This window comes from Leptopilina heterotoma, unplaced genomic scaffold (genome assembly GCF_015476425.1).
Source record: "Leptopilina heterotoma isolate Lh14 unplaced genomic scaffold, ASM1547642v1 Lhet_14, whole genome shotgun sequence".
Lineage (NCBI taxonomy): Eukaryota > Metazoa > Arthropoda > Insecta > Hymenoptera > Figitidae > Leptopilina > Leptopilina heterotoma.
Genome location: NW_025110859.1, coordinates 1,249,547 through 1,272,741, shown reverse-complemented (window position 1 = coordinate 1,272,741; position 23,195 = coordinate 1,249,547). Strand labels below are relative to the sequence as shown.

Sequence of the window (23,195 nt, the reverse complement as noted above, 5' to 3'; positions counted from 1 at the left end):
AAAGTTAGCTTTTAAAACAAAATAAAAATTATTTTTTAAAGGGTTAAGAGTTTAGTCACTTATTATGTAATATTTTACCAGATTGTAGAGCTTCATTTGAAGATAAATTTTCAATAGAAAAGTGATTTTCGAAAAGAATGGACTTGTGCGGTTTCTGCACAAAACACTTCAATTAAAGAAAAAAACTAAATTTGAATCAGTGAAAAATTACTGATAAAATAATGAGAACTCTTCCACCAAATCATTCGCCAAATTTCACCGATTGTCAGTAGAAACTCACTGATAATCAATTCCAGTAAGAAAGCAAAGATTAAAAAGCATTAAAAAATTCTATTCTTTTGAATACCATTTTCTGTTAATGATTTAATAGTCGAACAGTACTGTTCGGATAATGTGACCACTTTTTGTAATGCCTAAAGTAGCTTCGCTTTAACAATTCTGTAAGTCGAATGTACTCATTAAAAATTTATTTGAAATTAATACGAACTAAATATAAGTGATTACAAAGTCTATGTGACTGATTACAATACTTTAAAAGGAAATCTTGGATTTATTCACATTTGCAGCAGTCTAAGGGAATCAGTGATACAGACAGTCGTATAGTCATTACAACAGGACTATTGTAAAATAAGGTGACCAGCTAAGCTTGCCTTCTTATTTTACTATAGTCCTTTGTAAAGACTAATATTGCTACTTTTCTGATTACAAATGACTGTAGTAAAGTAAAAAAGAAAATTTTCAACTAAAATAAAACTTTTTTTTAATTAGTGACTTTTAATCATATACTGCACATTAATTTCACTCTTCCAAGACTCCCAACTTCAAGATTAATTATATTATTAAACTAAACAATTTTATTAAACCCTAAGTACACAAATCTAACTTAAATATTAAAACGCATAACCTATTAACGATCGCTATTTACACATATTTATACATGACTAAAACCTTCTTATATACTAACTGCTATTAAAATTCACCGCCTTCGAGAAAGACTATTATACATTCTGAATATAAAAAAATTTCTATTCTGCCGTACTGACTTTTATTGTATTACATTTTTTGGAAAAAAACACATCATTCTTGGGTAAAACGGACACGCTCTATCGATTGGTACAATAAAAAATTATAAATTTTAATTGTTTATATGAAAAATTGTAGATAGTACCATTTTGCATGTGCGAAATCGTCGGAAAAACTGGCCTATGTACATAGGCCCAAATTTCAATGAACGCGTATATCTATATATTTCAGTACAGATCGGTCTTCTCGAGTCTCTTTACTGACGTACTATGTACATACTATCCGCGAAAAAATGATAGGCCCTGAAAAATGTTCGAATTTGACTTGAAATATCTCTCTTAAAAAAATTATTTGAAAAAAATGAGACATATTTTTGGCAACTGTGGAATCTCATATATTTGTATACGAAAGGATAATATTGAAAAAAAATTTTTGTACCGTACAGGTGCAAAATTACATCACAGTGTACCCTATTTTTTGACAGTTTCAAAAATGGTCAACTTTGGTACAAGATTTTACACGGAAGCGATTATTCAAAAAATTCGAAAAAGAACTACAGTGGAACCTCGATTATCCGAACCCTCTATTATCCCAACCAAAAATCATTTTATCCGAACTTCTGTTATCCGAACTTTTTCTTGACCTTCCGAATCTTAACATTTATTTTCTCTATTTTTTTATCATTCATATTTTCGCGGGACTTTTTTAGCATCTTTCAAAGCAAAATAACGAAATTTATGCCAAAAAAATCTTAAAAAATCATGAATTCTCTGTTTTATTAATTTATTATTATAAATAAATATATATTTACATTTACAATATACTTATATATCTTTAAAAAATGTATTAAATTAAATATGTATAGTTCAACTGTGGGGCCGTCCATAAACCACGTGGATACATTTGGGGGGGGGGGTGAATCAAAAGTCCACGTTTGTCCACGAAGGGGAGGGGGGGTGTTAAAGCAAATGTCAACGTGGACATATAATCAAAGATATTTCCAAAAAAGATATCTTAAGCTTAATCAGGATGATCATAAGTTTCAGTTAAGGGGGGAAACCACATTAGGTGGCTCATTTTTATGGATTTTTTAAAATTTTTTTTAGGAGGGAAATATAAATCAAAATTCAATTACATTTAGACATCTTTTTATTAGTGTTTTGAACAATGTTTATAAATTCTTTTGATTTATTTTAACCAGAAATAAGGCAGATATGCTGTCGTAATCACTGATGGTCTTGATATTTTTTCTCGACTTGCGTGACGTGTAGCAATTTTTATTTTTAACTAAAATTTAAAAAAAAATTTCTTACATTCTTAACTTATTTTCTAAGAATATGAACCTCATTTTAGGTAAAAATAATAAAAATTTTTAATTTTAAAGGTGTTTGAAATTTTTTCTTGAATTTTCACAATTTTTTTTACACTAATTACACAGAAAAAACATCCTTAAAATCGTGATATCAGCTTAAATGGTGGTTCATATTCTTTGTAATTTTATAAAGAATAAAACTTCCAAATCCCATTATAATCGGTAAATATTTGTTTAAGTTAGACTGCACGCAATCATAAAAAATGTGATTTTGAGAAAAACGCATTTAAAATTTCAATTTATTTTTTTCTGTTAGGCAGAAATTTTTTTTAAAGTCACAAAGAGTCATATAATAATAGAAAAAATAATAAAAAATTTCTAAATATATATACTTTAAGAAAATGGAAAAAATAAAAAATAAATTTTTTGAAAGTTACAATTAGGTTTCCCCCCTTAATCAATTTCCCTGACAATTTACTGATATTAAAATTAATTTCCCTGACAAAATTCTTTTTACAGGAAAATATGAATGTTTACGGAAAATGAGTAAAATTTATGATTTTAATTATTTTTTAAAATGACAATTATAACCCTTCCTGAATTCAATTATTTTCTACAATTTCCACCCAGTAAAAAAAAAGTATTGGAAAAGAGCGAATAGTATTGTCGGTGAGTTTCTGCCAATACGGTTTTCACGCGAAAACATATTGGCAGAAACTCACCGCCAATACTATTCGCTCTCTTCCAATACTTTTTTTTACTGGGCAACTAAACCTTCGTCTCTGAATCAATTAATTTAAATAATTTTCCGAAAGTTCTTCTAAAATTCTGTTATATTTTAAAATTATTTTTGAATTTGATTGATAAATTTTAATTAAAAATTTTTAACATGATTGTTTCCTCTAAAATGTTAAAAATAATTTTAAAATGGTTTTTTTTGTATGTATTTGAATTTTTGAAAATATGTAATTGAGAATATTGAATTTTAAAAAATTAGAAGCTAATTTTCATTAATTTTCATTTTTAAATTTACCTTTAAAGATTTTTTATTCTACAAAAATTGTAACAAAAGACTTGAAATAAATTAATTATTTTCAATTAAATTTTACAAAATTTCAACTATTCAAAAAGATTTGTTTATAGTTATTTTTCACATTATAAAAATCAAAATAACTTGTACTTTTTTTTACTAAAAATTGTGGTATTTTGTCGCAATTATTTTAAATGAGTCGAAAAAAGTCACAATTTTCTTAATTTCCCTGCCAAAAAATTTTTTCCTTACATTTCCCTGACTTTACTGACATTCTTGCTTTGAAATATGTTCAAAAATAATCTTTTTTATTTTTTAACATACAGGAGTAAAAAAAACTTATTTTTTTAATTTGCAATATCCACGTGGACAATTGTATAGGGGGGAGGGGATTTGACAAATGTCCACGACTGTCCACAACGGGGGGCGGGGGGGTCAAAAATTGGTGAAAAATTGTCCACGTGGTTTATGGACGACCCCTGTCCAATTTTTTTACTTTAATTATGAAAATCATTAAAACCTCTATTATCCGAACTTTCGATTATCCGAACCCGGCCTTACCTAGGTTAGTTCGGATAATCGAGGTTCCACTGTACTTATTAACTGAATCTGTCTAAACGAATCTGTCTAAACGAATCTGCTTCATAATTATTAATAAATCTTAATTATTATTGTATTTATTAACAATAATAGGAGACAATGTTATCTCTATGGTTCTAATAGTCTAATTGAAATAAATCAAATTGGAAGTTGTAAATAATTAATCTTTTTATTATCTTAGCTCATTAAAAAAACTAAATTCTTCTATTAATTACATTTTTCAACATTTATTTGGACAGTTTTTTTTTCTTGAGAACAAGTGTAAAACGGTTGCAAAAACCCAATTTTTTGACAAAATCTTAACCCTGTCATAAATAATACTACGAACTTCTCCAAAATGTGGACTCAGAACAAAGCTTAGAATTTTTTTCACATAGGCTATACAGTGCATGCCAGATTTTTATTTATAACAGGGTTAAGATTTTGTCGAGAAAAATTGGGTTTTCGCAACCGTTTTACACTTGTTCTCAAGAAAAAAAACTGTCCAAATAAATGTTGAAAAATGTAATTAATACACTGAAAAAAAAATTTATTTGATTCAAATAATTCAAATTATTTGAAAAATATTTAATTGATTTAAATACTTTTTAGTTGGATCAAAAAAATATGTATTTGATTTAAATATCTGCAATTATTTGAATCATACTTATTTGAACCAAATAAATCGTACTTGATTCAAATAAATAGTTAATTGAATTGAATAAATAAATTTATTTAATACAAATATTGAATTATTTGAAACTATTCTTTCATTTATTTCACTCAAATACTTCGTTTATTTGATGCAAATAAAAATTATTTGACACAATAAATTTATTTTATTGATTCAAATAAGCGGAATTATTTGCTCCGAATAATTTATTATTCAAAGCTAATATAATATTTTATCAAGACAAATAAAAAAATATTTCAATCAATTAAATAATTATTTGAAACGAAAAAAATGAATTATTTGAAACTGCTCTTTCATTTATTTCACTCAAATACTTCATTTATTTGATGCAAGTAAGAATTATTTGATTCAGTAAATTTATTTTATTGATTCTAATAGACTGGAATATTTAATCCGAATAATTCATTATTTAAAGCTAATATACATTTTATCAAGACAAATAAAAAAATATTTCAATCAATTAAATAATTATTTGAAACGAAAATAATGAGTTACTTGAAACTATTCATTCATTTATTTAACCCAAATATTTCGTTAAAAATATATAAATAAAAATATTACAATAAGTTGATTTTTTAAAGAAATATTGAAATATATTCGTAAATATACATTGAATAAAGTATTGAAAATATAGCGGCAAAATTGTTCACTGCCTTGTAGTAATTCTACAAGTTTTATTTCAGCTAGTGAGACATGAGAGTGTTTAAGATTTGAGAGTCCCATGCGAGCGTAGTATAGTGGTTAGCGTGCGTGACTTCGGTCCTTGAATATTCGGTTAGGCGTGGGTTCGTACCCCCAAGCGTTAGGATTTTTCAAATGTGTATGTAATAAAAATTGCGTTTAAGTGTATAAAAAAATGTGAAAGTGAACTATCAATGAATTGTCATCAGTATTTATCTTTTGCAATTAGTTATTTTTTTATTAATATTTGTTGATGTTGAAATTATCAATATTGAATGAAATAATTTTCATACTTGATTCAAATAATTATTTATTACATTAAAATATTCGATTTATTTGATTAAAATAATTTGAATTTGATTTAAATAAATAGTTATTTAATACAATTAAATAAAATATTCGGGTCAAATAAATATACATTTGAGTTGAATATATTTTGAATTTGATTCAAATAATCATTTATTAGATTCAAATATTCTATTTATTTGATTTGAATTAGTTGTATTTGATTCAAATAAATAGTTATTTGATACAATTAAATAAAATATTCGGGTCAAATGAATATATATTTGAGTTGAATAATTTTTGAATTTGATTCAAATAATTATTTATTAGATTCAAATATTCTATTTATTTGATTTGAATTGTTTGTATTTGATTCAAATAAACAATTATTTGGTGCGATAATATAAAATATTTAGTTCAAATATTTATGTATTTGGTTCAAATACACATTTATTGGAATATAACCAAATAAATGATTTATTTGAATCAAATAATTTTTATTTGATTCAAATAATTTTTTTTTCAGTGTAGAAGAATTTCGTTTTTCTTAATCAGCTAAGATAATAAAAAGATTAATTATTTACAACTTCCAATTTGATTTATTTCAATTAGACTATTAGAACCAGAGATAACATTGTCTCCTATTATTGTTAATAAATACAATAATAATTAAGATTTTTTAATAATTATAAAGCAAATTCGTTTGGACAGATTCAGTTAATAAATAGTCCTTTTTTCGAATTTTTTGAATAATCGCTTCCGTGTAAAATCTTGTACCAAAGTTGACCATTTTTGAAACTGTCAAAAAATGGGGTACACTGTGATGTAATTTTGCACCTGTACTGTACAAAAATTTTTTTTCAATATTATCCTTTTGTATACAAGTATATGAGATTCCACAGTTGCCAAAAATATGTCTCATTTTTTTCAAATAATTTTTTTAACAGAGATATTTCAAGTCAAATTCGAACATTTTTCAGGGGCCTATCATTTTCTCGCGGATAGTAGTGCCTTTTTAATCAGTTTTTCTCGGCCGCTGAGGCTCGAAATACTGAAATTTCTGTAGATAGGACTGCTGTTTTGTAAATAGAGACTTTCTTCGTCAGTATTTTACCAAAATCGATGTAGATAGGCTAATTAAGCCTTAATTATCTCCAAAACTAATTAATATTTTTAATTATGGATTGCGCAGTTAAATTCTAATTTTTATTACGAAGCCAACGGTATAAATAACTCATTTTTCGTCAAAAATGTAGATAGTGACTTTCTTCGTCAGTACGGCAGTATTGTAACAAATTTTTTTTACAATATGACCATTGGTAAGTAAATTAGTTATTTTCGTTAGTTAGGTTACGTCAGTTGCGTAAAAGCAGTCAGTTAAGGAGCATTCAGACCTCTGTAGACTGTCTACCTGCGCAGGCAGAACATCGTTTACACACCTCACTTTTCCCATTGAAAAATGAGGTGTGAACAATCTTCTGCCTGCGCAGGCAGGCATCCTGCAAAGGGCTGAATGCTCCTTTAAGCAAATTAGGTGGCTTACGTAAGTTACGTAATTTACGTAAATACTGTAACTTGCAGTATTTTTGTAAGTTACATTAATTAGTAAATTACTCTAGTTACGTAATTTACGTAAGTTGCATTAATCACGTAATTTACTCTAGTTACGTAATTTACGTTTGTTACGTAAGTTTCGTTAGTTAGGCTTGTTTAGTTTAGTTAGTAGTTAGCGTTTTGAGTCGACATATCGTATTCCGTGACTGTAAGGTAGCAATATTGGTGACTACAAAGGACTATAGTAAAATAAGAAGGCAAGACAGCCGGTCACCTTATTTTACAATAGTCCTGTTGTAATGACTATGGCTGTCTGTATCACTGATTCCCTTAGACTGCTGCTAATGTGAATAGAATCCAAGATTTCCTTTTAATGTTTTCTTTCTGAAGCTGTACATCTAAACTATTAATGATTCCAAAAAATAAATTCCAACACGAGTAATACAGTGTTCGGATTCATTAAAGTAACTATAGTAATCGCTCCTACTCAATTGTTAATACATTACATAGTTTGAGGTGAAATTGGTAAACAATCAATTTTTTAGGAAGTTTTTCTCTGAACACAAACACTTTTTACAAAATCTGCCAATGTACGTATCTTATAAATTACAAAAATCCAAAAGATTGCTTGAATCCATGCAGAAACGCGGTTCCAATGAAAAATTGAAAAAGTGATGTAATGACAGGCTGTAATAATTTCGGATGGGATTGGGAAGCATTCAGAAAAAAATTTTGTCTTTGTTGACAATTACAAACAGAATTGAATAGCATTCATTTTTAGACAAAACGTGGTCCTATTATCTTATAGAAAAGTATAGTTGACAGAAATAACATTCAAAAGTATTGGATAATTTCTACTACACCATACAGCAGAAGTTTGAATTATTTCAATCCTTTTCAATTCTTTACTTCTTACCGAGATGGTTCTGTTTTATTGAATGTGAATAAAACTGCTTAACTGGTTCAATTCGCAAAAGAAATTAATGGCAATTATAGTAAAATTCTACTTAACAGACAATACTCTCTAAATCTGAATACGTGAAATTTTACTTATTATAAGTCGTCTTCTCGATCAATAAGTGAATTTTTCACTTATTCTGAGTGAAATTTCACTTATTACAAGTGTATATGCACTTATTGAACAAGAGAGCGACTTATAACTTATAAATAAGTGAATTTTCACATATTTAGATTTAGAGAGTAAATTTCGACTTACAATCATAATTCTCTGATCAAAATATAAAGAAAATCTTTTCTATAATGACTGAGAATCAGTCATATTTCACTATTTACCAATGGTATTTAATTGTTACAAATTTAGAATGTATGCTAATGATGTCACTATAATAACAAATTAAGATTAAAACTGACCACGAATTTCACATCCAAAGAAAAATAGTGTTACCGTGTTTGAACGCAGCTTCTAGAGACTCTTCCTCCTCCACGACATTCCTTCTTTCGTAGAGAACTTAGAATTATGTCTGAAAATTAAAAAATAATTATTTAAGAAACTGATTACATAACATTAACAATAAGTTTTATTATTAAATTGATTATTCATTATTTTTTAACCTCATTAAGTAATATTGAATAATTAATCGAATTTTTAGTCAACGGAAAAATTTATTCAACTTGTGTTTTTCAATAAAAAAAAAAGTTATAGAGGAAAACTAAGAAATTTTATACTCTCACTTTTAACCATTAAAAATTAAAGATACACAGAAAAAACGATAATCTAATTTTAAGTAAGAGCTTCTTAAAATTAGATTATCGTTTCTTCTGCGTAAAGAATAAAAATTTTAAATTTCTAAAACTAAGTAACGATTCCTGTAACATAACCTATAAATTTGATTGTTTTATTATTAAGCTGCTCCCGGGTGACTCAATCTTAGATATAGCAGACGATAAGGATAGTAAAGCAATATTCATTTGATCGACCATTTTCAATAAAATTCCCATGAGTAAAAAATAAACCATGATTCCATGCGTTTTTTCCCCAAGGGTAAAAATGAACGCCATGTTCATACAAGTCGAACAAGTAAATGACTTTTACTTCCTCCCACAAAGCACAGATATTTTCTGCAAGTTTGCTGCAAGTTTTCCATGCAAATTTCGCAAGTTTGCATTGCAATTTTGCAGCAAATTTGCATAAATATAAAAATGTCACCCACTTGGAAAGTTTGCACTGCAAGTTTGCAGCAAACTTGCGCCAAATAGCAAAAACTTAAATGTATGCGCAGTAGTTTACTATGACATCTAGAGCTGCGCACTATATTTTAGTCACCTTCCCTACAGGGAAGGCATCGTTCATCAAAATATATGCAATTTGAAAAAAATTTTTTTTTTAAATTTTTTAGGTATTTTAGAAAGTTTGCTCAATTGTCCAAACGGCATTTGGACAATTGGACTGGTTGCTCAATTATCCAATGCATTAGGTCCAATCATCCTAAATGTTTTTCGTGGCTAAAAATCTGCTGAATTAAGAAAAAAAGTACTGAAATGTTACAGAAACTTTAGAGAATTCTTAATTCCAGACAAATACATAAAAATACCTCGAGTGAGGAAAAAGAACAAGATTTCTAAAATATCACTTTTTAACTGACAGTGCAATGCTGTACTTGGAATTTATTTGGTACACGGAGAAAATTTATTCCTGAAATTTTACTGAATTTAGTTCGGTAAAACTGGGATGAAGTGTCAAAACAGTAATTTTTCAAGAACTAGACTGTAAAAGAAATTGCATTGAAAAATAATGTAAAAATCATAAAGCTCACGATACATGTATTAGCGCTTCAGTTACAGTTCGGTAAAACGTAAGCCAAGTGCTCGCTACATTCATATTTATTGAATAGTTCGGTAAAACGTAAGATAAAGTCTTCGGTAAAACTGACAAGTTGCAATTTACTGAAAGTTCGGTAAAACTTGAAGAACAAAAATAAAAAATAATGTTACTTTAGTAGATGTATATTAATACTGCCGTAACTCTCAATTTACCTACTTTAATCACTACCTAAACCCCCTACAATTGTTTACGAACAAATACTAATTGATACACCTGCCTACAGTACATTCTAAACGCATACACTAATACACACATCGCACGCTTTACATTAATGCTTCAGAAAGTTTCAACTGTCCTTATATATTAATCTCAATTTTATTTCACCGCTTGTGAGAAAGATTCAAATTAATAAACTATCGTTGTACAAAATTAAAAATTATTTATATTAATGAATCATTTCTAACTATATTCAAGGTCAATTTATGAAATATTTTTAAATTATGTTTTTATTATTATAAAGAAAAATGTTTAAATTTGTATTTAATGGAATAAAACAATAATTTATGAAAATCTTTATTATTCTCAAATTTTTGTGTTTAAAATTAAAAATATACATATTAAAAGTGCAAGTTGGAAATTATTAAATTAATTAATAGAAAATTAATCTTTCTGAAATATTAAATAATAATTGTGAGGTATTAAAAAGCGAAAAGGAAATAAGCAAGTAAGCAAATAAGGAATAAAGTAAGCAAGAAGGAAATAAGCAAGTAAGAAAGTAAGCAAATAAGAAAGTAAGTAATCAAGAAGGAAATAAGCAAGTAAGCAAAGTAAGAAAGGAGGAAATAAGCAAGTAAGCAAGAAGGAAATAAGAAAGTAAGCATATAAGGAAGTAAGTAAGCAGAAAGGAAACAAGCAAGTAAGCAAGAAGGAAATTAGGAAGTAAGCAAATAAGTAGGTAAGCAAGTAAGCAAAGTAAGCAAGAAAGAAATAAGCAAGTAAGTATGCAAATAAGAAAGTAAGCTAGTAAGCAAGGAAGTTATTTCCTTTTTGCTTACTTGCTTACCTACTTATTTACTTACTTACATACTTACTTATATGTTTAATGCCTTACTTACTTGCTTTCTTGATTGCTTGCTTACTTACTTACTATTATTCATATTTAATTAAAATGAATAAATTATATGATAAAAAAATAAGAATGTTATTGCCATTTTATATTTTCTTTTTACATGATTTAAAAGCATTTATTACATATTTGGCAATTAATAAGTGTTTAAAATAATTAATTAATTGAATTTTAATTAATTGAATTTTAATTTAAATAATAATAAAATGATTATTAATTAAGTCTAAATAAGTTGGAAAAATCAACTATTAGTGTGAAAGTCTTTCATTTGACTGCGGGACACTTGAAATAAAGTATTTCAATCCAGAAAACTAAAACTTTAGGCAAGTCAAGGAAGTTTTACCGAACTATTCCTGAAAACTAAAACTTTAGGCAAGTCAAGAAAGTTTTACCGAACTATTCCTGAAACGTTAGTGCCCATCAAGGAGGTATTTATTTAATTTACATTAAACGTTCAGTTTAAATTTTTTTTCAACTTTTACAGTACTAGTTCTTAAGGAATAAAGATATCACATTAGATTTTAAATATTGTTACCGAAAAAATAATATAAAAATTATTAAAAATTACGATTATGCTACTATATCCCAACTTTATTGAAAAATTCGGTAAAATGTAAGGAACAAATTTTCTCCGTGTAAAGAAGTGAGGATTCTGATAAAGAGAAACACTTCATTATCCACTCTCAATACTCCTCATGTGGTAATATATAATTGTAGATTTCGGTTTCCATTTTAAAAAAGAGATAATTCATCAAAATAAATAATTCAAAAACCCTCGAATTGAAAATAATTTTTTCTGCGAAAGAATTAAGGAATAGTATATTGTGCAACAAGTACAGAAAGAAGATGTTTTCCGACGAGTGCAAAGTTTGCTGCTCCGAGCGAAGCGAGGGCAGTAATTTGCACGAAGTCGGAAAATCTTCTTTCGTACGTGTTGGACACAGTACTTTGTGCAACACCTGTTTACCGAAAAAAGTAATTTTTATACTTTTCTAATCAATAAATATAGTTTTATGTTGATTATAGTGTATATTATACTGTTTACAGAAAAGTGTGCAGGAAAGTACACTTTCCTGCACACTTTTAAATGTGCAAAAATTGACCACTTTGTGCTGCATTTATGTTAAAGAAAAGTAGCTCTTTTCCAGCAGGTGTTGCACAAAAATAATTATTTATTAACTTCCTAGAAAGACCATCATAATTTCCAGAAAAATTTGAACACTTTGTTAAAGTGAAAAAAATACTGAATTTTGAAAAAACGTGACATGACCGACGATGTTACCGAATGATTCGCAAATTAAAACAGAAATCAGAATTTATTTTCTTTTCTATATGCTCAGGGCCGGCGGAACTAAATTTTTTAGACTATGGAGTTTAATGGCTCTTATAACTGATGACCGGGGGGGGGAAGGTAAAATTAAAAACTTAAATTATTTAGTTGACTGATATAATTTATTCAATATTACATTACAAAAACAATTTATCTTTATTTGTGAATCCTACAACTTATTTTCAATAATTTTTCTTGGAAAAATATATTTATTAATAAAATGTGTCATGATTTTAGTCTATGGAATTCCATACTCTATCCACGGCAGAGTATGGAGTGCTCCATAGTCTCCATATAGGTTCCGCCGGCCCTGTATATGCTATTCTAACCTAAGTCTTTTGAGAATGGGGAGAATACCTTTGCTCGCTTGGAAACAAATACTTCGGCGAAAATGACAGATATACTTACTTTAAAGATCTTTATTGCATATCAAACTATAAGCAACCAAAATTATTTTGTCAAACTCGTTAACTTGTACCACTTGTACGAAATTTACACTAACTACAGCCATAAACTCAATACAAGAATGAACTGCTGTCACCCGAAAAAATATAGTTTTACTAAGAACGAATTGGTCTTGAAGGGCAAGTACAAGTTCAAAAATAAAAAACTTCCAATAATTGAATTTACTGGCTGATTAATTATTTCAATGAGAATATGCAATGAAAAACATTTATTTCTAATTTGCGCATGACAATAAAAACCTTAGTAGGCAATTAGACTTTTTCTTTAGCTCAGATCTTTTTCTTTGTACTTACCCGGAAGAACAAAACGTAAATGACGCCACCACCAGTCGCCAGTCCACTATGTGTCTCTCCATTGGTTAACGCATAGCATACGCACGCGCAGTAATCATCAATATTTCGATCGCAGCGCCCTTGCTGACATTTGTGGAAGCATTTGCTGAAATTCTAGTTTTTAGGTTAAATTATAATAAATAAACAATTATTATTTATCATTATTTAGTAATAATTCCGAAGGTTTAACTGCAGTGAACATTTTTATTTTGCAAATAGTACTACATAGTGCCCTAGCGCCCTTATGATAACATTTACTGTGAAACATTTTCTGTCTTGAAATCTTTGAAATTTTTAGGTTAAGTTTTCATAAACAAACAATTATTGATTATTAATTTAGTTAACCACATAGTGAACATTTTCTGTTTGCAATTAGTATAATATTCTGCATATTTAATTAAATCAACTCACTTGTAATTATTTATATATATTTTAATGAAAACCATTTTTTAATGCTTTTTTGACAGTATTGGCTGCGTCTTTCGAAGACGGCAGTGTTCATCCAGCCTGGTTACTCTGGCTCGCTGTTGCACTTGGCATTTTGTTCCTCATTATGCTTATCATTAATATCTGCCTTTGTTCGGCAATGTCTTGCACTTGCACGCGAACAGAAGTCATAGAAAAGGAGCCTTCGATCATCGAGGATTACGATCCTTACAGAAGTTGGCACGGATCTCAATATGGATCAAGGTTGGATATTATTTTTTTCAATTAACTTTAATAACGACAAAATTCCATATATATAATTATGTATTATAAAAATAATGATTTTCAATTGTTATAATTTTCAGGTACTGTGAATAATTTAAACACTTGTTAAAATTTCCCTTTATAAGGAATTTTTTTCAGAAAGAATAGGAAATTAAAGAAGGGGAGAAATTAAAGACGAGCAATTTTTAATTCTTTGGTAATAAAAGTGAAAAATATAATTAAAAAATGAAAGTATATAAATTCAATGGCTGTTATCGAACAGTATATACAGTAAGAAAAGCTATCCGTCAGTCATAGGAAAGTATGGGAATCGCATAAGTCTGTCTCACTCCCACTAATGGGATATGACTGACGTGGTAGGTTTTCGTACTGTATATATATATAATACGACATGCGCAGTGTGTGAAAAAATAATTGTATCATTTTGTTTATTTTTTGCCATTATAATAGTTGTGCACATATATGCATGCGGTTTTATTAGGAAAGAGCAAACCTAAACAATGACCATTGAATTGAAAGAGGAGGCTCTATTCGCTTTTTGTTCCTGGAAGAGCGCGCGCGTATAGCAATGAAAGATTCTACGGGAACAATTTTTGAATTAACTTGTTTCGTCCTTTCGTAACAGTTTCCCAGCATATATATAGTTAATGTTGGGAGATATCTTCGTCTGCACTCAATTCTATTCTTTCTCTTTTCATCTCCGCCAACCGGCCGCTAACTGAAAAAGAGATTTCCGCATTTCCATACTTAACTATTGTACGTATCGCTTCAGTGACATTCGTATATACATTTATTGTAACGTGAGAGGACACGGAAGTACAATGTAACAATGCCCGATACTTCATTTGATGCAAATTAATTAATGTCAGTTTGGGTCAACTCTTTTCCATCTATTTTCAAACATTTTGCATTTTTTTCTATATAATTAATTAAATTTATCACATTTCCTATTTATTTATAATTATCAGTTATTTATTCTTATTCACATTTTTATTTTTCTATATTGTATTTTTTATTTGAATTATTATATTTAAATTGTTTTATATATAAACTAGCGAGTCTTAAATTGTACGATATAAATTGGAGAATTTTAGAGAAATTATAAATTATTGCAGAAATTCAATTATTTTCAAAAGTAATAAAATTCTTCGCAGAAATTTAATTATGTTCAAAATTTTAATTATCTTTAGAAATAATTAAATTCTTCACCGAAATTCAATTATTTTCAAAAATTTTAATAAAATTCTTGACAAAATTTCAATTATTTTCAAAAATTTTCCTCAATAAATGATTTTTAAAATTTACTGATTTTATTAAAATTGTCCAAAAGAATTCAATTATTTAAAAAAAAATTTAATAAAATTCTAAACAAACTTTTAATTATTTTTATAAAATAATAAAAATTTCACAGGAATTCAATTATTTACAATTTTTTTTATAAATTTCTTCGCAATAATTCAATTATTTTTTTAAAATAAAAATTTTACATTCAATTCTTTTCATAAATAATAAAATTTTTACAGGGATTCAATTATTTTCGTAAATAATAAAATTCTTGTTAGAAATTCAATTATTTTCGTAAATAATAAAACTCATCGCAGAATTTTAATTATTCTTAATACAATTTTAATCCAATTCCTCGAAAAATGTAATTATTCTTAAAATTTTTATTAAAATTCCTCAAAAGAATTCAATTATTTAAAAATTTAATAATAAAATTCTTTATGAGAATTCAAATTTAAGAAAAATGCAATAATTGAATTCTAGTAGAATTTTGAAAAGGTTTCAAATTAAAATCTTTGAAAATCTGAATTTTTCATATTTTTAACTAACAATTATGTGGAATTAATTTTTGTGTGAAAGGTTAATTGCGGATTTTTTTTAAATTATATAAAGTTTTTATTTTCGAATATATATTTAATTGCAGAATTTACGAATAATTCAAATTTTGTAAAATTGAATTGTAAACAAATGAATTTGAAAATTATCAAAGAAATTTTTTTAAAATTATTAAAAATAATGCATTTATATAGAAGAATTTTAGTTAAAAACACGAAAAAAAAATTTAATTTTTGTAACATTACAAATTATTGGCACAAATTCTAATACAAAACCTTCAATTTTTTCTATTTTTGACAATAATTTCTTTTTAAATAACTTAATTCTTCAAGAACTAACATAAAATTATTAATTTAAAATTATTTAATGAATTTTTTTGAAAAATGTTAATTTAACGTAATTTTTTGAAAAAATTCAATTATCTTGATATGTAACAAAAATTTTCCCAGAAATTCAAATTATTTTCAGGAATTTTAATAAAATTCATTGCAAAAATCAATTATTTTCATAAATAACAAAAGAATTCATCAAAGGAATTCAGTTATCTTCAAAAGTAGGTAATAAAATTCTTCGCAGAAATTCAATTATTTACAAAAATTTGAAAAAAAATCTCGATAAAATTTAATTATCTTTATAAATCGCAAAATTTTTCACCAAAAAATTGAATTATTTTTAGTACTATTTTAATTGAATTCCTGCAATTATTCTTAAAAATTTTATTATAGTTCGTCGAAAGATTTCAATATTATTCTTAAAAATCCTATTAAAATTCGTGGAGACAATTCAATTATTTAAAAATTTGGTGATGAAATTCTTTAAGAGAAATCAATTTTAAGAAACATTTAATTATTCAATAAAATTATTTATTTTTGCATTTAAATAATTGATATCTAGTAGAATTTTCTAATAAAAATTGATTTAAATATGAATTTCAGTTAAAATTTTAGATCTTTCAATTGAATATTACAAGCATTACAGGGTAAATTTTTAAAAATAATTGAATTTTGAAACTAATTTTTTTGAAAAAGTTTATTTGAATTTGTTTTATTTATTATTATTATTATTATTATTATTATTATTATTATTATTATTATTATTATTATTATTATTATTTTTTTTTTTTTTTTTTTTTATTATGTTTCGACTCGGAGCAATCGATATCTTCATGTTTTATAACAATAATTTTTTATAATTTAAAAAAGGTTTGAATTTGGAATTTTTGAATGTCTTAATTCCTGTGGAAAATCCTGTTCCAAAAATATGATTAAAAATAGAAATTGTCCAAATATTTTTCTTCTTTTTCTAAAACAAAATAATAATTTTGTTAAAAAAATTGTGACTCATAAACAAAAATAATGCAAAATAAATAAATTTTCTATTTCTTAATCACAGATGTTTAACAATTTTCTAATTTTGTTTAGAAGTAAAGAACAAAAATCTGCATATTTTCAATTTGACAAAACATAATATTTAACAAAATTTTAGTCTTTTAATGAAAAGAAGTGAAAAAAATTCTGATGATTTCTATTTGTCATTACAATTTTAAATTAATTATAAAATAAAAATAATTATAAACATAATAATATAATATACAATCTATCTAAAGTTAACAAAAAAACAAAAGTATACACAAAAGACAACTTCAGAGTGTGAGGGACAGAAAAAATGAAAGAATGAATACGAAGATTATTCCTATAGTTAATAATTGTAGAATGTAGAATTTTTACATATTTTTAAAGATTGTTTTTATTGCTCCTATATAATTGAAAGAAAATTGTTCACCGGTTTGAAGTTAGAATATTTTTTTTAAACAACTGTTATCATTTCAGGTATTCTTTGAATGGCAAACCCGGCTATGCTTCCGGCGGATCCACAATGAATTCTACGAGATCCATATCAACAAATAGTGATCACTATGCCATTGTTCACTCGAGACCTGGAAGCAGATATTCTGGTCCGGGACACAAGCATCACCACCATCATCACAGAGGACCACCTTCTAACATTGGCTCTCATTATTCCGGAAAATAGTGCATCTGAATAAAGCAATTGGACATCCGTATATAATAAATTAATGGCTATCCACTAAAGCCCCAGAGAGGATTTTAAACAATAAGTGCAATTCTTTATTTTAAATAATGCGCATGTGTTATCTTATCGTAACGTAATTACTCTTTTTTTGAAAAAAAAAACCGTTCTAATTTTCTTTTCTATCCATTCAAAATACGTATAGAAAAAAAATTCATTTTTGTATATATTTTTAAAGAAAATACACACAAATTATCATTAATTAATAACAATATAATTTTTATTAATTATTGATAATTTAATTTTAGTAAAATAAATTTTTATTAAAATTATCTTTCGCTTTTGCAAACTTTTTGCAAATTAAAATTTATTTTTGAATTCTTCGCAAAAATTATTCTTTTATTTGTAAAAGAATCAAGTGATAATTGGAAAATTATTCTATAAACAATGAAACAGAAAATGTGTGTATGAATAATTATTCATATAATTTATCTTTCATTTTTCATTACATCCTTAATGTACTTTAAACACTCATTGAAACGCGTATTAACTATGTTGTACTTTAACAAATGTTAGACTGTGGACTAGATAAAATCTAATAATTTTTATGTGTGTGAAAAGTATGTAATAATTCTTTTGTTTACCTTGTTTTTCTTTTTTTTACATCTGCTTATTCTATTCCATAAGTACGTCGAAAAATTGGGATATAATTACAGTCGTGTCAAACACTGAATATTCTTTCGAAATTTACAATTTCGAAGAAAGCAATTATATTTTACTGGAAAAAATGAAAAATTTTAAAAAGTTTCAATATTAAAGTTTAAATTACATTCGAAATTGCAAACTGAAATTTATTTTCAGTACTTTTTATTTTAATTAATGAACTAAATTAATTTATAATAGTTGTTATTAAAATAGAAACTAAACTAAAATTTTTCAAACGATTTTGTAAATAATTATAATAATTGTAAAATATTTCATTAATTATGAAATATTATTAAATTTTATAAATTATTTCTCAATTTCTTGACAATTCTATTGTTGAACTGTTCCAAACAAATATTTTCTTGTTACATTTAGTTCTAGAATGCACATGTTATTTTCATTTTGTGTTTAAGGCGTTAAAATTATTTGTTTAACAAAAAATTTTTGTGAATGAAATGAATTTTTTCTCTCAATAAATCTCCGAAATTTTTTTTTGAAATTTCTCGAAAAAAACTCTGTGTACTTAATAATATTTTTTTTCATTTCATTCATAAACGCATTTACACGCTTAGATAATTGTTTATTATTTTAATAACTCAATGAGTTTTGTAAAGCATTGTTTACGCTGTTATTCACAAAAAACAACACTCTAGTAATGTTTAGTATTAAAATTTTACCATAATAATGTTGTTTTAATCTCTAGCCAAGTCAATAAATTTGTAAATAAAACTCTTTTAGAAAGTGTGCATGATACTAAAGTAGTTGATAGAATTAAAAAATTGAAGGGGAGTCCGGGGATGCTCAAAACCAGATGAATTTTGAAAATTTTATACAAGTTTGTTTTTGAAGAGAAATTGTTAGTAGAGAAAGTTTTTTTCTATTTTGAAAACTAAATTTTTATTATATTTAAAAATAATAAAAATTTAAATATTCATTTTCAGATTTCCAATAAAATTCTTTTATATAAAAGAAGAATTCATAAAAGTAAAAAAATTAACAGCTCATAATGGTGAAGAAAATGAAAAAAATTCTATTTAATTTCTCTTTAAAAAAACTAAAACTAAACGTCTCGAATTACTTTTGTATAATACCAATTTGCAAAAAACCACGAAAACGATAATGATTTTAGGTAAATTTTGGAAAACAGTAAATACCTATATAGAAAAATATAGTTCAGGGTCTACTAAACCTACACTTTTAATTGTATGTAATTATAAAAAGTGTTGAATATTTAATACTAATATATCCAATACTAATTAGGCCTTCGAAAATGTCTGTGCGCATATTCTCATGTAAAATGTATGTAAAATTTTGTATTATTCAGTCAAAATATTTAGAATAAAATAATCACGATATTTTTTAACAAATGTACGTATCTTTAAAACCATTTTCATAACTATTTAATAACCATCTTATTTTATCATTTCATTTTTAAGTGAACTAGCAAAAATTCGCGCAACTAACTTCTTACTTACTTTTTTAAATAAAATTAGCAATTTTAAAAATAATAAAATTTAAAAAATTTTAATTCAAATTTTTGTTGAAAACACTAAAAAAATCCAATTTTGGAGAAATTACAAATGATTGCAGAAATTCAATTATTTTCAAAAGTAGTAAAGTTCTTCTCAAAAAATTCAATTATGTTGAAAATTATCCTAAATATGTTTCTTTACAAAAAGAAAAGAATGAGTTTGTGGACAATATTGATATTGAGAAATATCATAATTTTTTAACAATTAACAATTTTATTTAATATTTTTATAAATAAAAAGGAGACGAAATCTGTTATAGAAAAAAGCATATGATAAAGAAAATTGATTTGTTAATCATAATTTTCTAAAAAATTTTTTATTGATGTTCTGTCTCATATAATAAATTTGATATTGTTTAATTTATGCATTTTCTTTAGGACAGGAAAGTGTATATATATATATATATATACTAGGGGGGCTTCGCCCCCCTGCGCGCCTCGCGCGCCAACCCCCTAACTATTTTTAATATTTATTTTAATTTTTAAAATCATGTTATCTTAATATGATGGCATAGTAATGAGTTAGAGTAAATTATAACAGGAGATATTAAAAAAGATAACTAATAGAGAATTCTACTTTACGGAAGTGATTATAGTGTCAACTTTTTCAAGTTTGACACTCCTCATAGTAAATTTGATAATTCTTTTTTCTCAGTGTCAAAAGTATTATTGGGCCCCTTTTTACCTGCAGTTGACATAAATGTTGACGTAATGTAAGGGCAATTAGGGGCTGTCCATAAATTACGTAAGTCATTTTTTGGGTAAATTTGACCCCCTTCCTCCCTCGTAAGATATTTTACATACATTAGCGCCATTTTTCCTATTGTTCGCAAGATCTTGCTGACCCCCTTCCCCCCTAAATGTCTTACGTAATTTATGGACGGATTTCGACGTAAAATAATAGACGTTTGTGGGCTTCATTTTTACCCGTAGGTCAAAACTGACCTTAAAATTGACCTAAATTTTGAGGAAACAGTAGGTCAGAAAGAATTTTCTTGTCAATTTTTGACGTGTAGGTCAAAACTGACCCTAAAATTGACCTAAATTTTAAGAAAATGTCAGATCAGAGAGAGATTTCTGGTCAAGTTTTAACTTGTAGGAAAAAACTGCCATTAAAATTAAAGTACATTTTGAGGACAGAAAAATAATTTTAATAGAATTTTTAAAAAAAATATGTCAATTTATAACATCTTTTATTAATTGAAACTTAATATTGAAATTTAGGTCAAACTTCTTTTAACCAATGGGTCGAAAATTCCATCAAACTTTAATATAAGGGTACGACTTTTTAAAAAATCCTAATTAATTTATTTTTTTCATGTATAGGCTAAAAAATATGTCAAATTGGACCTAAATTTTAAGGAAAGGTCAGGTCAGAGGAAGTTTTTTCGACAATTTTTGCGGTGTAGATGAAAACTGACCTTAAAATTGACCTAATTTTTGAGGGCAAAGGGAATTGTTCGTCAATTTTTTCCGTTAAGGTCAAAACTGCCCTTAAAATTGACCTACATTTTGAAGGTAAAGGGAATTGTTTGTCAATTTTTTACCTGTAGATTAAAACTGCCCTTAAAATTGACCTACATTTTGAGGTCAGAGGGAATTATTTGTGAATTTTTGACGTTTAGGTCAAAACTGCCCTTAAAATTGACCTACATTTTGAGGGCAGAGGGAATTGTTTGTCAATTTTTTACCTGTAGGTTAAATCTGCCCTTAAAATTGCCATAAATTTTGAGTAATTTTGACCTGTAGGTTAAAACTGCCCTTAAATTGACCTGAATTTATGTCAAATATAACTTGTTTCTGACGATGGACCTACCTTGACAGTGGGCCAACCTTGACTATGTTCCCCCTACTATAAGGGTCCCTTAAAACTTTCTGAAACAGCGGCGGCGGCGATATGATTTTATATTAATAGGGATAGATATATAACATATAACATATAACATTTAATTAACGTTTTGAATTAAAGTTGTCAGAATAGTTGTTATGTAAATATTTAAAATAAAAATTGTAATTTTCTTTTAAAAAAACTTAAAGTTAACAAATTAAGAACAAGTATATAAATTAATAAATTAAGAATAAGTGTATTGTTATTTTATAGATTAAATAAATTCTGATGAGGAAACCGGTACCGGTTTCGAAACGTTAATTAAATGTTATATTGTCCTAAAAAAATGCCAAAAATTAAACAATAATTTTTTTTAATTTTTTAATTTCAAATATTATTTTATTATTAATCATAAAAAAATACCTATTTTCAATTTGTCAAAAAAAAATTTTTAAAGAAAAAAAAATAAAAGCATGCACAAAAAAAAACTTTAAATTGTGGACAGACAGAATGAAAGAATGAAATACGTAGATTATTATAGTTAATTCAATGAAATTATTTAAAAAACTGTAATATATATTTTTAAAATCATCGAAATTATACATTAAGTATAACTATATAATAATTTTCATGACGTCAGATTATTTATATATAGGATATATAATATGAAAAATTTGATGAAAACATAACTTTTTGTATATATGAAATATAAACTATATATATACTATATAGTAGTCTGATGTTTAATATAATACTTGGTAATAAATAATGTCATGTAATAAAAAACTTTGGAAGTCCAAATTATTTGGTGTGTACTTAACCCCTTAGCAGTGTAGTCAAAATAAGCTTTTCGTGCCACAAATGTGCAAAAAAAAATTTTTTTTTTAATTACTTGGTAGTTGGTATTATTATATTTTATGTTTTCGGGGTCGCTGAATCCGAATATTTGATCAAAATGAAAAAATTCAAAATGGCGGCTCCAAAATGGCGGCTTAAAAATTTAAAAGTTTCCGTATTTGACTAAAAATGCTCACTTGGGGGGTTTTTGGGGTCGCTGATTTCGAATATCTGGTTAAAATTTTAAAATTCAAAATGGCGGCTTCAAAATGTCGACCGAAAAAATTTTTAAGTTTTCGGATTTAGCTAAAAATGAGCATTTGGGGGTTTTTGGAGACACTGAATTAGAATATTTGGTTAAAATTTTATAATTCGAAATGGCGACTTCAAGATGTCAACTAAAAATTTAAAAGTTTACGAATGTGGTTATAAATAGTTATTTGAGTCTTTTGGGGTTTATATTTTTATATATGTATAATATATTTTACATATATTATATTTTTATATTTATATATATTTACAC

The 23,195-nt window shown here is 26.2% G+C and overlaps 1 protein-coding gene across 1 annotated transcript in view; it reads left to right on the top strand.

The window, feature by feature from the left end:
* LOC122497890 overlaps nucleotides 1-18,038 on the top strand; it is a 58,954-nt gene extending 40,916 nt beyond the window's left edge. Inside the window, exons 8-9 of the mRNA XM_043605275.1 lie at nucleotides 13,661-13,883; nucleotides 17,573-18,038. Of these exons, the coding sequence (XP_043461210.1) occupies nucleotides 13,661-13,883; nucleotides 17,573-17,774 (425 nt within the window). The 3' untranslated portion in view covers nucleotides 17,775-18,038. The remainder of the gene's footprint in view (nucleotides 1-13,660; nucleotides 13,884-17,572) is intronic.
* The last annotated feature ends 5,157 nt before the right edge of the window (nucleotides 18,039-23,195 follow it).